Source organism: Microtus ochrogaster (assembly GCF_000317375.1).
Source record: "Microtus ochrogaster isolate Prairie Vole_2 chromosome 6 unlocalized genomic scaffold, MicOch1.0 chr6_random_2, whole genome shotgun sequence".
In the NCBI taxonomy this organism is placed as follows: Eukaryota; Metazoa; Chordata; class Mammalia; order Rodentia; family Cricetidae; genus Microtus; species Microtus ochrogaster.
In genome coordinates this window covers 2,656,188-2,671,785 of record NW_004949095.1, presented here as the reverse complement: position 1 = coordinate 2,671,785, position 15,598 = coordinate 2,656,188, and the positions used below count along the sequence as shown (strand labels likewise).

The 15,598-nt window shown below is 44.5% G+C and overlaps 1 protein-coding gene across 1 annotated transcript in view; it reads left to right on the top strand.

Moving 5' to 3' along the window:
- Positions 1-15,598, top strand: part of Rgsl1 (regulator of G protein signaling like 1) — a 70,544-nt gene that overhangs the window by 17,621 nt on the left and 37,325 nt on the right. The window contains exons 5-9 of the mRNA XM_013352502.2: positions 3,782-3,943; positions 5,144-6,108; positions 8,816-8,878; positions 9,552-9,777; positions 12,550-12,657. Of these exons, the coding sequence (XP_013207956.1) occupies positions 3,782-3,943; positions 5,144-6,108; positions 8,816-8,878; positions 9,552-9,777; positions 12,550-12,657 (1,524 nt within the window). The remainder of the gene's footprint in view (positions 1-3,781; positions 3,944-5,143; positions 6,109-8,815; positions 8,879-9,551; positions 9,778-12,549; positions 12,658-15,598) is intronic.

Sequence of the window (15,598 nt, the reverse complement as noted above, 5' to 3'; positions counted from 1 at the left end):
ATGGTAGCCCCTATGGCACCAGAGGTCATCCTCTGGTTTCCACAAACACATGTATATGCATGAATCCAGAGAGACAGAGAGGGAGAGAGAGAGAGAGAGAGAGAGAGAGAGAGAGAGAGAGAGAGCAAAAGAAAACAAGATGCTGGAACAAATCAAAGTCTAGATATAAGAGAAAGAAGTTTACCTCTATAACACATGATAGATAATAACGAACATAAATCAAAGACCTAATTATTAGATCTAAAACTGCAAAACCAATAGAAAGTCCAGGCCCAGGGTTCCACATCATTGGATTTGGCAGTAATTTCTTAACTGTGGCATCAGTGCAGAGTTAATCTTAGAATTTAGACCTCAGAGGAAACTACCAACAGAAAAAAAAAAAAAGGAACAGCATAGAATGGAAGAAAATATTTGAAAGGTATATAATTTGAAAGAGGATATCCATAATATATAAATAACTCTTAAAACTCAACAACAACAAAAAATATAAAATGAAAATAGGCAAAGAATGCAAAGCCATTTGAAGAAAATATTTGAAAGGTATATTATTTGAAAGAGGAGATCCATAATGTATAAATAACTCTTAAAACTCAACAACAACAAAAATACAAAATGAAAATAAGCAAAAAAAAAAGCAAAACCATTTCCTCTGCAGAAGATGAACAGATATCTAATAAGCACATAGAAAGATACCTAGTTCACTAGTTGTAAGGGAAATACAAGCCAAAACTGAACTGAGATACAACCTCACATCCATTACCATGTCTACTGCACAATGATAACCATTGGGGAGGATTTGAGAAACTTGGAACTCTTACATGTGGTTGGTAGCAATGTTAAATGACAGAGTCACCACAGAAAGCAGTACAGCAATTCCTGAATAACAAACAAGCAAACACAGAATTACCACACTGTCCCGTAGTTTTACTTCGAGGTGTATATTAAAAGGAATTGAATACAGAGTCCCAAAGAGTTCTTTGGGCACCCATGTTCCCAATGGCATTATTCACACAGCTAAGCTGAAGAAGCAACCCACGTCCATCAACAAATCAGTAGCTAAGCAAAACATCACCATACATTCAATGGATTGCTATGCTGCCACGAAAAGGAAATGTTGGCATTTGCTTCAACACAGGGCAAATTCAAAGAGACTGTACTATGCGAAATGAGCAATTAGAAAGGGGAAAATACCGTGGGTTCCATTTGTATGAAGTGTTTAGAGTCAAAAATCACAGAAAGAGAAGTGTGTTGGTAACTGCCAGGAGCTGGTGGGACTGAGAAATGAGGGTTATTATGTAATGGTTACGATTTCGGTTTAACCTGAAAAAGAAAGCATTTTGGAGACGCACGGTCATTTTAGTTGCACATTACAAATGTATCTAATGGGGCTAAATTGTACACTAAAAATAGTTAAAATAGTAATTTTTAAAGTGTATTTTAACCCAATACAAACAGGGCAATGTAATTTGGATCAGACACACATCTGCTCAATGCCTTTTTGCCCCACCCCCCAGCATCTACCCACACTCACCAACGGTTCTTGTCTCTGTGCAAATCCAGCACCCCTGCACCCCGAGGGGCCCTACAGACCAGTCTCCCTTTCCTTTTAGGTCCCATCACTTGTCCCTGCCCCCACTCACTCCAGTCCAGCTTCACTGACTCCCAGTTCATCAAGCATGCTGGATACCTTCCCACCGCTCTGTTCTGCACTAGCTGTTCCTCAGCCTGGAATGCTCTCCCCAGACATCCACAGGGATCTCCCTGCCACCTCAGATGCCCATGAAAACCCCCTCTTCAGTGAAAGCTGTTCCAGTGATACCATGGAATCCTGCCCATCCACTCACCCAGAACTCCCGGCATGCTTTGCTTTGCTCTGCTGCATTTTGCAGTTCTTACCACTTTCAGTCTTATTGAATAATGTACTCTTCATTATACATGGTTTTGGCACATCCCTTTCACAGGAATTGAATATAAACCCCTCAGGGGCAGGAATTTTTGTTTGACATCCAAGGCATGGAACAAGGTGTAGCATCTAGTAGCCATATAATCAGTATTTGTTGAATGAGTGGACAAAATTTCCGTGTAGAGTTGAATTGGCAACTTTTGACTCACTAGCCAAAGGAAGCTACAATCAGGGGCATCTGTGGAGCCAAATATCATATCAAGCCCCTGCTATACTCAACTACCACTTTGATTACATTTTACACACACACACAGAGAGAGAGAGAGAGAGAGAGAGAGAGAGAGAGAGGGAGGAGGGGAAGACAGAAGGAGAGAGAGTCAAACCGCTTTTAAGTTTTAAGGACAGTATCATTGCCAGGTAGGGACTGTAGCGGGGGGGGGGGGGAGAGGGTATTTTTGAGGTATGGATTATACGCACACATGAAGACCCCGCATGCGCCCCTGACACATGTTACCAGATGCCTAGTTTCAAAGGCACCACAGTCAGGACCCCATTCATCTAACCGACTCACACTGGATGAGCGGGGTTTGGTTGTGTGCAGGGCTGAAAGAAGGGCAAGGGGAAGAGTTCACATTCCCTTTCTCATTGACTTTCCTGGCAGCCAAGATGATGAGATGGAAAATGGCAGACCAATGGCTCCTGGAAAAATGCATCGCTGGGGTCAGAGGAATATGGCGTTTCTGCTCCTACCTCATGGGCAGTGCAGGTGGGTTTCTGAAGAAGCCCTTAGCAGTTTCCAGGGTGTCCAAACCTCAGATGGCAGTTATGTGCGTCATTGGAAAATCTAGATATATTTAACAGTGCAGTTTGGGTGAAAGATCGCTAAGTTACAGTAAAAGCAATCCAAATCCCTTTCATTCATCCATATAGCAGTATTTGCCAAGCATGTCTCTGTGGTAGCCACTATGCTAGTAGGATGGAGTACAACGACGCACAGGGGTTGTACATTCCTTATCTGGGTTTTTGAAACAGGGTTTATCTGTGTAGCCGACTGTCCTGGAACTCACTCTAAATCAGGCTAGCCTCGAACTCAGATCCACCTGCTTCTACCTCCCAAGTGCTGGAACTAAAAGATACTTCTCCCCATCACCCCATAAGTTCCTGTCTCCTAAAGCTTCCACTCTGGTAAGAAACAGACCTGTAACCTGTTTTGAGAGTGGGAAACACTACTCTCTGTTCCGTTGGGTCTAGTAGTGCCAGGGTGCTGGGAGGCTACTGGGTGACCCAGGATGGCACTCCAGCCCAGCACAGTGAGTTTCATTCCATGCCCTAGTTTTAAGGATGAGACCCTGGGTCTCTGGGCAGCAGTAAGAATTAAGCAAGCTGCATCTTTCAGTTTACTATTTGGGGTTGGTAAAGTTATAAAATGGGGAACATAGTCTTTGGTACCTCTGGACTGTAGCCCATCTATAGGCTGCTCGGGGTCCATGATCTAGGGAATACCCTTTCTCCCAGAGGTCTTTTGTTTTTCCTTCTTTTTCTGGCAACACACAATATTCTGTGATTTGTAACGTCACAGTTTCCCTTAAAGTGACTTTATTTTTAAAAGCATAACCAAAGAAAGACACAAAGGACCCTTTTCTATTAAGTCCATTTCCCCCCTGCTTCCCATCCTCACACACAGGACACTTTCTGAAGACACTAACTTAACTGGAAGTTGGCTGGTGATGGTGTTTGGTGCAGCAGAACAGGCCTTGGGAGGGCCTGAGCAGCGGCACCAAGATACATTCACCAAAGGTTGAGCAGCTGCACCCAGATACGTTCATCAAAGGGGTGGGATTCCAGTGCGACCCTGAGTCTCTCCTGTCTGACCTGTAGGTGAAGAGTTGCTGGATTTCTGGATCCTTGCTGAGAAGATCCTGAACATAGACGAGACAGATGAGTACGTGAGAGACTACTACCTGTCCCTGCTGCTGATGCTCAAGGCCACTCACCTGCAGGAAGGCTCCCGAGTGGTGACTCTCTGCAACATGAACATCAGTAAGAGTTACAGAGCCTGTGCTACATGGAGTTCTGGTGGGACTGATGTAGCCAGCAGCTCAGTCTGATATCTGCTATCCCGCATCTTTTGCTTTCCACACTGTTATCTTCTTCATCTGCTCTGTGCCAGGGATGCAAGCGGAACTCACAACCTGTAACAGAGAAAGGGCTGAAAGACAGCAGCTATGCCCAGGGTGGTGCCAGGCTTTCCTGAGATCAGCCGGCCGGTGCAGGTTGATTGGAAGAAGAGAACAAGAATTGGGACAGTATAGTTTGGAAATTACTGTATCTTCCGAGTCTGCATGGCTCTGTTATAGTTTTGTGTTAATGAGATTCTTTAGAACAAACAACAGCCCGTGGACTCAAGGTAGTATTCGTGACCTTTGCAAGCAGACTGTTTTGAAGTTTTAGAGTTCAACAGAAATTATTTATGGTTTACAAAGCTTAAAATACTTACTGTCTGGCCTATCTGAGACATTATCTAAACTCTTTCTCTTGACTCTCGGGTTCATCTCTATTAGTCTGAATGGAAAATGAAGCGGCATTTTGAACACATATCTCTGTGTTCCATAAGATATGCTGTTTAAGATCAGTCAGTCTTCTCATTCCTAGCAATAATTAAAAATTGATGACATTATCTGTGCATGGGTGCATATGACCATAATCTCAGTACTTGGGGAGTAGAGACAAGATGATCAGGAATTTAAGGCCATCTTGACTACATAGTGAGGGCAGCCTGGGCTATATGAAACTTTTTTTTAAAAAATTGATAACATTGACTCCAGAACTAGCAATGACTGGATATTATTCAAAGACTTTGACTCTTTGGGATTATCCAGCCCCAATTCTTTGGTCATTGTTTAGAACCATGAGTCTCATTCATGTGTACATAATCTCATTTTTATCATGTTTTCTTGTATCTTTTGCCTTTGTTTACAATACAATCTAAAACAGGCTCAAGAAATCCCACAAAAAAACTGGGTTGCTTCCATGGGAAAGAAGAGTCATGAGAGAAAAGCAATTACTGTGTGCTAAGAAGACATCAAAAGCATGCCACTGTGTTCTGCATGCTTCTGTCCTTAGGGTTTCACACAGGACTAGCAACACACTAGACACAAAGACATTCAGAAACTCTCCAGATTCCTTTTCACCACACTGGCTGTCACCACCTCGTCTCATCCTTTCTCTCTCTCCTTTCAGAGTCCCTCCTGAACCTCTCCATCTGGCATCCCAACCAGTCCACCACCAGAAGGGAGATCCTAAGCCACATGCAGAAAGTGGCTCTCTTTAAAATCCAGAGCTACTGGCTCCCCAACTTTTACACCCATGCCAAGATGACAATGGCCAACGAGGAAGCGTGTCATGGCTTGATGCAGGAATATGAGACTCGCCTGTGCAGTGTCTGCTGCACGCATGCAGGAGGGCTCCCTCTAAATATGAGCATCAAAAAATCCCACCGTTCCCAAAAGAAGTACTCAAGCAGGAAGGCCAAGAAGAAGTTGTGGCAGCTGATCGATCCTATCTTATGGTCTCTGGAAACAGACCCCAAGCCGGAAGTCATCATTGATCCCCGAGGGACTAGTCTTCTAGAAAAGGTAGTTTTACAAAAGCCTTTTCTGGGAGTAGATTCTTCACAGGAGGCAATAAGCCATTTCCTGAACAAGGATACTCATCACGCCAAGAAACCCACTGTGAAGAAAAAGTCCAAGAGCCAACTCCACATGGAGGGCCTCTTTGAGACAATGTACGCTAACCACCTGAGAACATCCACTCCCATCATCAACCACACTGCCCAGCTGGTGGTCAAGAAGTCCCTTAAACAAGGCATCTCCTTTGGCTACACTCACTGGGCCCTGTGTGCCGATGCCTGTGCAGGGGGGCCCTTCCGGTATCACCTGAAGAAGATGAACATGAAGGTGGAGGTAAAACTCCTGGACCTTTGGCAGGACCTGCAGCATTTCCTCAGCGTTCTGATGAGCAACAGGAGGAGTGGGAATGCACTCTTCCGTCACATGCTTGGTAACAGAATCTGTGAGCTCTACCTGAATGAGCAGATCGGGCCACCCTTACCACTCAAACCTCAGACCATTCAGGGCCTGAAGAAGCTCCTGCCTTCTGGGGATGTGAATCCCTGGATCCCCAAAGCCCAGAAGGAGATCTGTAAGGTAGGCCGTGTTTCAAAACAATAGGTTAAATCCTATATAAAGGACATGGAAGAAAAAAAACCAGAAATGCAAAAAAAAAAATGAACATGTTAGATGTAGCTACAGTTGTGTTTGGAGAGGAACATATAGCTTTAAATGGTTAGGCTAATAAATACCCCAATGCTATTGGAAGGAGGCTGCTTGTTTGTCCCAGCCACCCTGAACCGAAATAATCACACAGAAACTGTATTAATTAAAACATTGCTTGGCCCATTGAAAAAAAAAAGAAAACAATAGGTTAGCATCAGGCAGATTAGGTCAAGGCCTGGAAATAATGCTGTCTGATCATTTATACTCACTTTGTTAAAGGTAGAATTATCCACACAAACCTTAAAACACTGGGGATCTGGTTAATTTTTTAATTTATTTATTTATTAAAGATTTCTCTCTCCTCCCCACCACCTCCTCCCATTTCCCTCTCCCTCCCCTAATCAACTCTCCCTTTCTCATCAGCCCAAGAGCAGTCAGGGTTCCCTGCCCTGTGGGGAGTCCAAGGACCTCCCACCTCCTTCCAGGTCTAGTAAGGTGAACATCCAAACAGCCTAGGCTCCCACAAAGCCAGTACGTGCAGTAGGATCAAAACCCAGTGCCATTGTTCTTGAGTTCTCAGCAGTCCTCATTGTCTGCTATGTTCAGTGAGTCCGGTTTTATCCCATGCTTTTTCAGACCCAGGCCAGCTGGCCTTGGTGAGTTCCCGATAAAATATCCCCATTGTCTCAGTGTGTGGGTGCACCCCTCGCGGTCCTGAGTTCCTTGCTCGTGCTCTCTCTCCTTCTGCTCCTGATTTGGACTTTGGGGTTTCTGGTGCTCCAATGTGGGTCTCTGTCTCTGTCTCCTTTCATCACCTGATGAAGGTTAATATCCAGGAGGATGACTATATGTTTTTCTTTGGGTTCATCTGGTTAATTTTTTAAGGTAGAAGTTGTGTGATTCCCTGAAACGATCAAAAACTCCAAAGTTGAATGACTGAGTGTGTGGTTGATATCCATCTCCCATGGCTTTTCACTCCTGCCTCAAGTACAGCCTCCCCAAACCACAAAATTCAGAAGGTTGTGCTGAAGGAAGTTTTAAGAACTCTCAGGCACTGGGAAGTAGAGTCTCCTTATTCTAATTTCATTTTTGCTGCTGTTATAAAATACCCTGCAGGAGGCAACACAGGAGGAAAATATTTATTTGGCTTAGAGTTTTAGATTGTAGTCCATTACTTTAGGAAAGTCAAGAAGAGGCCTGAAAGCCTCGTATCCACAGTCGAGAGCAGAGAGAACAAATGTGCCCATGCTGCCTGCTTGCTTTCGGGAGCTTCCTTTACCTACACACTCAGCCCCAGCAGAGCCCACTCCTGGAACTTGTTCTTGCTTTCGGGAGCTCCCTTTACCTACACACTCAGCCCCAGCAGAGCCCACTCCTGGAACTTGTTCTTTGAGGTCAGGACTTCCAACTGGACTCAGAGTTCACAGACTGAGTTACTCTTTGCTGATAGAGCTATACCTGATAGCCAGCTGCTTCAGAGTGTCCCTAGACTCCATCATCCAAGGCTGGAATTACAGGTCATCCGTCACACCTTCCTGGCATTTGTGTGGGTGCCAGAGATCCAGACTCTGGTCCTGGTCCCCTTGATAGTAGTGGCAAGCGCTTTAACCACTGGGCCATTTCCCACCCTGCTCTACAGAGGTCATCAGGCAGTTTTTCGGAAACACCATGGGCACCTCACTGTTTGCAAAATAATGCCCACATTGCTCCCCCAGTCGTTGGACCCCCTCATAGAGAGCGCTAGCCCATTTTCTCTCCCCATCTCTTGCCAAGCCTCCGTCTCCAAGGCTCTTCCTCAGAAGAGGAATATTTCAGGGAGTACCCATTGTCTTCCAACACACCCTTTCTCCACTCTGTGGCTTTGCCCAAGCATCTCCTACTGCTTGGAGTGCTCTCTCCTTGGCTTCCCTCTGGTAAATTCCTGCTTATCCTGAAAGGGAAATGAGTTTACCCTTGATTGCCTTTATAAACTTCTCTTGGGTTTTCCTGACTCGATCAGATACAACTCTTGGCCTTTCTCTCTTCCCAGAGAACTCTGTCTACATGTCTGTCACACACAAACCAAAAGGACCTCAGTGCTGCTCACCCTGCTGGGAGGTGGGCTCCTTGGAACAAGTCTCGGGCCAGCCATTTGCACAGTGCCTGGCACATGGGAGGCACTTGGAAAGTATTTGCCAAGTAAAGAAGAATGTGGGTAAACTCAGCCCAGCACCAATTCATAGGTTTCGTTTGCCCTGATGTCTGAAACAGCACTTTCAGTCATGAGAGGTCTCCAAGTTGGGGGGGGGGTGGGCGTGAGAGCAGACTCACTTGGTTTTCAAAGCCATTTTGAGAAGTAGAGACAGAGCTTTGGGAAGGCACTGGGCAGCATGCAGGATGCTTGCTGATTTAAGTGCTCTGACCTAATCTCCATTGCCCTTTCAGTACAAATGTGTTGCTATTCTCTGACACTTACAGAGAGGCCATGAGAGCTGCTATGGAAATGTCCACTGGATGCTGTAGCTGATGTTGGCCACCTCCCTGGATCTCCCAGTGAGAGCCAGACCCTGCAGTCTACTGTGTCAGGTGGCCACAAGCTGGAAAGCTGTAGCCAGCTGAGGACCCATCTCATAATGTTCACACTGTGCTTGGATTTCAGATACTCAGTCCCTGGTATGATGAATTCCTGAGCGAAGAGGACTACTGGTTTCTCGTTTTCACAGTAGGAGCGACTTTGGGTTGTGGAGGGTTTGGGAGGGAAGGGGAAGTCCTTATGTTTTAGAGACTTACATAAAATTAGGACTTTTTCCTGGAGGCAGCTGGAGGGAGACACGATCCCTGATATTCTAAAGAATATAGACCTAAGGGGCTGGAGAGAGGGCTTGGAGGTTTAGAGCACTTGCTGTATTTCCAGAGGACTCACATTGCCAAGACCTACATTGGATAGCCCATAACTGTGTATAATTCCAGCTCCAAAGTTTCTGATGCCTTCTTCTGCCCTTTGAACACATACATACATGCACTGCACACACACACACACACACACACACACATAAACACACACACACATAAACACACACAGAGAGAGAGAGAGAGAGAGAGAGAGAGAGAGAGAGAGAGAATACATTTTTTAAAAAAAGAACATAAAGCTCTCAAGGAAAAATACTTACTACATAGCTAACTCTAAGGAATTTATACTCAAATATTCTGTCTTAGAAAAAAATGAGTTGGATTATGGGGTGAGGGGGGCATAGTATATAGCTCTAAAGGCCACGAGGCAAAGTCTATGTAACCAGGAGGCATGGATGTGGAGGACTGAGTTGTCACAAATCTCTTGCTTCTGGCTGACTCCCACAACCATTGACTCTTGCCTCTTCTCCCCCAACTCCTCTCAGACTCAAACACGCTTCATCAAAGCCCGGTGGCATAAAAGAGAAGCGACAAGCAAAGAAGAGAACATTCATCTTTATAAAAGGATTCAGGAATCACTGGTATTAGGCCAGGGTTTGGCTAACTTACAGAAAATGGATTCTATGCAGTGGCAAAAAGTGGCTACTGAGAACCTGAGGCAGGGCGGCTCTCTCCAGGTAGAAATGATGGCATCTCCAGTATTCTTAGAAGGTAAGGGCAGCTCGGCTGTGGTAGCCCATGCCTTTAATCCCAGCACTTGGGAGGCAGAGGCAGGCGGATCTCTGTGAGTTCAAGGCCAGCCTAGTCTACAGAGCTAGTTCCAGGACAGTCTCCAAAGCTAAAGCTATGGAGAGAAATCATGTCTAGAAATAAAAAAAAAAAAAGTAGGGGCAATCACATTTTTTCTTTTCTTTTTTTTTTAATCTTTACATTTAGAGAACTTGAAAATATAAAACTTACTTTCTCAGTGATCATTTATTATGAATCAGCACTGTGCACTACAAAGATTACTTCACTTGATCTTTATAGTTACACATTAAGCTCCGTATAACTAATAACCAAGGCCCAGACAATGCCACCCTCCAAGGCTACACTGAAAATGACTGTCACGTTCTGAACGCAGGCAAACTTACTGTGTTCTCTACTGGCCCTGAAGCCATGGCACTGGAGTTGGAAACCATGCCCACCGAAGCATTGCCGTGGTTAGCACTGAACACTCCATGATGGAGAAGCCCCATAAAAGACCACCACCCACATATGCAATCAGCAAGAGCATTTATTATCTTGAGAGTGTGAGTGTAGGCATGCTGGAATCACATGTCCAACACACAGGCAAAATGGCAGTCTGGAGAGAAGCTTGCAGACTTCTTTTCTACACAGCTAAAGGAATTCTAGAAGCAGTTAGGTCATCCTGTTTATGATTGGCTTACACAAGTGGCAATCATATTAGCATGTTCTAATTGGCTAGGTCTAGGAGGAACTGGTGAAAGCTACAGCTTTTCCATTTGGAGGCAAGCCTGGACAAGTCCCAGGTTCTGTCCTTTTTTGTGTGAGGGTTGTGATGTTGTGAGGGCTGGCTCAGGCCTGGTACATGCCATCTCTCTCATTGTCCTTTTAGGAAACTGAAACTCAGGTCCAGCTGGGGAAAGTCTAGACCTTTCACATCATGTGACACCTATCTGATGTTCCACTTCCTGCTTCCAAAGAACAAGGATTTGCATTTATTGGTGGTAGTTCTGAGACAAGAGCTATTTCACAGTAAGGGAGAGGCACTCCTGTCAAAAAGTACAAGTTTTGCACATACTCCACAGTAGGGATGGATGCTGTGGCAAAGAAGGGACTATGAGGCTTAAGACAGTGACACTATAGCACTAAGGATGAGAGACAGAGATGCTTCCAGTTGAATATAAGATGGACCTGGTAAGAGGTGGCCAGGCTTTAAGAAGCAAGGCTAGTGATGGCAGACTGACTGGGTAGCTTCCAAGAAACCTTTTCTCATTGGGAGGCCCATCCTAGGCATTATCACTTATTACATAGCCTTGCTTTTAACATGGTGCATCTAATGGAGCTAATTGTCATAGTTTAAGGAACCTGCTCCCATCTCAGGAAGAGACTCCAGACCATTCTATACACAAAGAAATGACCATGAACATTGCAGCTACTTCTTGGTAGCTGCAAGAACAAAGGGAGCATAGACTGTTAGCAGCATTTGGGGCACTCAAAAGGTTAAGCTAGCCGCATCAGCTATTAACTCATGCCCAGTAAGGTCAATGACTAACAAAGCCAGAGAGCTTAACATAATCAATAGCAAGATACCTACAAGGTCAGAAGTTGCCATTTTTCTTGCTTTAATCTTTTGATGTCTGTAGCAAATAATTTGTTAAGGCTATCTTTGCTCTGAGCTTTGATTTTTGTGAACTCATTTCAGAACTAGTTGCTCATAGACCAGGATGTTGTGGGGCTTTTGAGAGTGGTAGGACTTGGCCAAGTGTCCAACAGCTAGCCGATAGCCAAGGTCAATCGCTAAGAAAGCCAGCATTGGAGATGGGTAAGGAAGGCTTCAAACATCCCTAACTGAGTAAGAAACATATGCCCAAAGCAAACTAGCTCCCTGGGTGGGGTAGAGGCATAAACATACATAGAGCACATGGACCCTCTACTGTCTCAGCCCATGTCAGCCCATAGATAATCACAGCCTTTGTTCAGTTTTTATTATTGTCCTACAAAAGCCTTGGATGTAGAAAATCTAATCATTCCTCCACACTTGGTGAACCTCTCCCATTTTCTGAAGTTCCACTCACTTTTCTTCAATGTTTTGCTGTCTTGTAATAATTCTTTATAAAGCCTTATCTGCTTTGTTCACTTTCCACGAGAGTCTGTGTCTTTAACTTTCATTGGCAGGAGACAATGAGCCATTAATCCAGGCTGATCTTCCATGACTGCTCAGTATCCAGCATCTTAGGTCCTTGGGTCATGCACAACTGGACCATGAAAGGTCCTGTCACTCTCAAAAAACCTACATGATCCTGGCCTCTGAGCTGCTAGTTCTGAGACTAATTCACCAAAAATCGAAGCCAAACCAAGAAAAACCCTAACAAATTCTTGGACCTGCATGTAAAAAAAGTTAATGCAATAGGAGAATATTTGAAATTCATTTGCATCACCTCCTAAAAGGTGGCTTCAAGGGATCAAAAATCATCTAGATGAACGAGTTACTACTCATATTGAATTGTCAATAGTTTCTTCAGTGTCGTATCCCTGTACTAGCAGAGAAGGCGGACCTCTCATTCTAGAATGGAAGGGAGTCTATGCTTCTTTGATTCTAATTTAGCTTACAAGATTTGCATTCTTTATGCAAGTAGCCTATTTAAACACCAGTGTCTGATTCAAATAACATTTTAAAGGCAATGTCTCCAAGAAACGTACATGGATATTTGACCCTAAAATGGACAACTAAGCTCTGCCTTTATTTTTCCTTCACAGATGTAAACAAAATGACCTTTGAGGAGCTCTCTTACAAGTACCCAAAGTTGGCCATAGAAAAGATCAGTGAAGACTACAAAATATACTGTGAAAAGGCACCTGCAAAAGGCAAGTGTTCAAGGTGTAAGGCAAGGTTTGTTGTTGTTGTTTTCAAATTTAAGAATTCCCATACTCTAGAGGCCTAAGCCAAAAGAGGAACCATACCTTGTTTGCAAGGAGATATTATGTTGTCAGAGGCTGATTATTCATTCCCGGCTGCCCAGAACAGAAATAATCACACAGAAATCTGAATTAATTGTAATACTGTTTGGCCAATAGCTTAAGCATATTTCTGGCTAGCTCTTATATCTTAAATTAAACCACTTCTACTAATCTGTGTATCGCCACGTGGCTGTGGCTTACCAGCAAGGTTCCGATGGGCCCTGGTGGAGACATCTGTCTCCTGCGGGCAGCTGCATGACTTCTTTCTGACTCGGCCTATTCTCTACATATATCTCTTTCAATCTGGCTTTACTCTGTTAAGCCGTTGGCTGAAAGCAGTTTCTTTATTAACCAACAGCAATAAAGCATATTCACAACATACATCACCTTCCATGTCAGTAATACTCCAGAGATAATCACCATGTGTTTCCACTCCTACAGAGTCCTAAAGGGTGTGATGGAAATCAAAGGCAATTATAAATCACTGGAGATGATGAAAATTAAGATCACTTGAGGGGATCCCTGCAGGTATCATACAGGGAAGCAAACCATACAAAGAGATAAGAATAAAAACCTGAGCCGGGCAGTGATGCACATGCCTTTAATCCCAGCATTTGAGAGGCAGAGGCAGGCAGATCTCTGTGTGTTCAAGGCCAGCCTGGTCTACAAGAGCTAGTTCAGGACAGGCTCCAAAGCTACAGAGAAACCCTGTTTTGAACACTGCCCCCCCCAAAAAAAAAAACCTAAAAAAACAAGAATGAAAACCTGATGCAGGTTGACTTTGTCGATCTGGATCAGACTTCAGGGAATCTAATAATAGGCAGTTTATACCCAATGTTTTTAAGCCCAATACAATTTGAAAAACGTTTCCTAGTGTAATACAATCCCTGGCATACAAAGAAGCATGATTAAATTGAAACTCAACTCTGGGTACATATCATTTCCTCCAAGAAGATGGATTCTAGAGATAGGCTACCTGTACTAGCTTAAGTCCCTAAGGGTCTGTTCTGGTCTCAGTCACACAGACAGAACGGAGGTCATTTGGACTATTAGCCACCTCTGGTCCTGGTTGTGGGAGCTTGGGGGAGCCTCTGGCTATCAGGGTCCTTCAAATAATGAGCCACCACTTATCCTGGTTGTAGGAACTTGGTATGGCTTGGCCCAACAGATAACGTAGATCACCCGGCTGCTAATCCCGTCCAATGATCAGCCTTCTGGATAAAAACAGATTTTTCCTGTTTCCCATTGGAAAGGCAATCCCACGTACTTAACATTCCTGGTCTCTCTGGAGCTCTGTAGGTTCAAGGACCTTCATGCTATGCTCCAGACAATCGTGCATTTCTTCTTTATTATTATCTAATAGACATTTTAAGATAATGTGACTTCATCTTCTGCCAAGTTTCCTGGAGCCATTTTGTTGGTGTTTCTTTTTGAAGCCAAGGATTTGTGGAAGTGTGTTTGTTAGGATGGACTCTTAGTGAGGAAAGCTTTGAGGCTTTGACAGAGGAACTCTCCAGACACCGGGGGAAGCTCAGGAGTTAGAATGGCCCTTTAGAGTTGTCCCTCACTGAAGGAAGGTGTCTAGGTTTCTGTACTGTCACCTTGACCGCGATGGAATGTGTTTGCCTGGGGCAGAGGGATGAGGGTGGATAGAATACAACAGCGGTTCATTCAGGAAACAGAGGGAGCAGTGAACTATTGGTAGTCAGCACTGCTGGGAGAATGGGTGCTTTGCTCCCAAAGGGAAGATTCAGGCCGCTCCCATTGCGCCCACTTGCTTCACATAGAAATTCCATTGTGTCTTGAAGCAGCTTTTCCAGAGATCATTTTGGTTTCTTGGATACTGTATTCTAGAAGGACAATCGCACCTCTGTGACATGTATGGAGAGGAAGGTTTCTCCTCTCCCTCTCCCTCCCCCCCACGCCTTCTTTGCTCCCCATGCTGGGCTCTCATCCCTTTTAGCTGGTACCTCTGCTGGACTTGGAGAACCTGCCAGGCAGGGCTGAACACCCTAGACCATCATCCCTGATGTATCTGAGATCCACTTCGTCATGAGTTCCCAGGCTGCTGCTGCTCCATTTGATGACATATCATTGCTGAGCTGAGCAAAGAGCAACACGGAAATTGTCCCTTTATCTTTACTGTCCCCAAATGCTGGGCTCATTCTATTTTTCTCCTTTTCCATGTTTATGCTTACCCTCTCTGATCATGGGAAGCCTGATTTCCATTGTCTTAAATTCACTCATATTTTTTATAGCCCCGTCATGCAAGTAGTCAGTCTTCACCACCACCCCTTTGTTCTCACAAATGCCCATCTCACTGCTTCTGGTCTTCAGTGCTTTGCCCCGGCACCTCCATGCCTGAGCAACTCCTTACTTTGCTAGAACTCCACAGCTGTCTCAGGGTCATCCTTTAAGGGAAAACCTTCCTCATCCTGCTCTCTCTTATTGACCTAAACTGGCAGGAACAAGGGTCCCAAAAGGTGAGGTGTCAAGGGGAAGCACCAAGGATGAGAAATAAAGATAAAGGCAACAGCAGGGACCAGGACTCCTTCTGTAAGCTGATGATGTAGGCGTAGACTGCTCTTTTGTTTCCCAGCCACCCTGACCCAAATAATCACACAGAAACTATATTTATTACAATGCTGTTCTGCCAATCACTCAGGCATATTTCAAGCTAGCTCTTACATCTTGAATTAACCCATTTCTATTAGTCTGTGTATCTCCACGGGGCTGTGGCATACTGGCAAGGTTCCAACATGGCAGTTTCACAGCATCTTTTTGACTTCACATTCTCTCTCTCTCTCTCTCTCTCTCTCTCTCTCTCTCTCTCTCTCTCTCTCTCTCT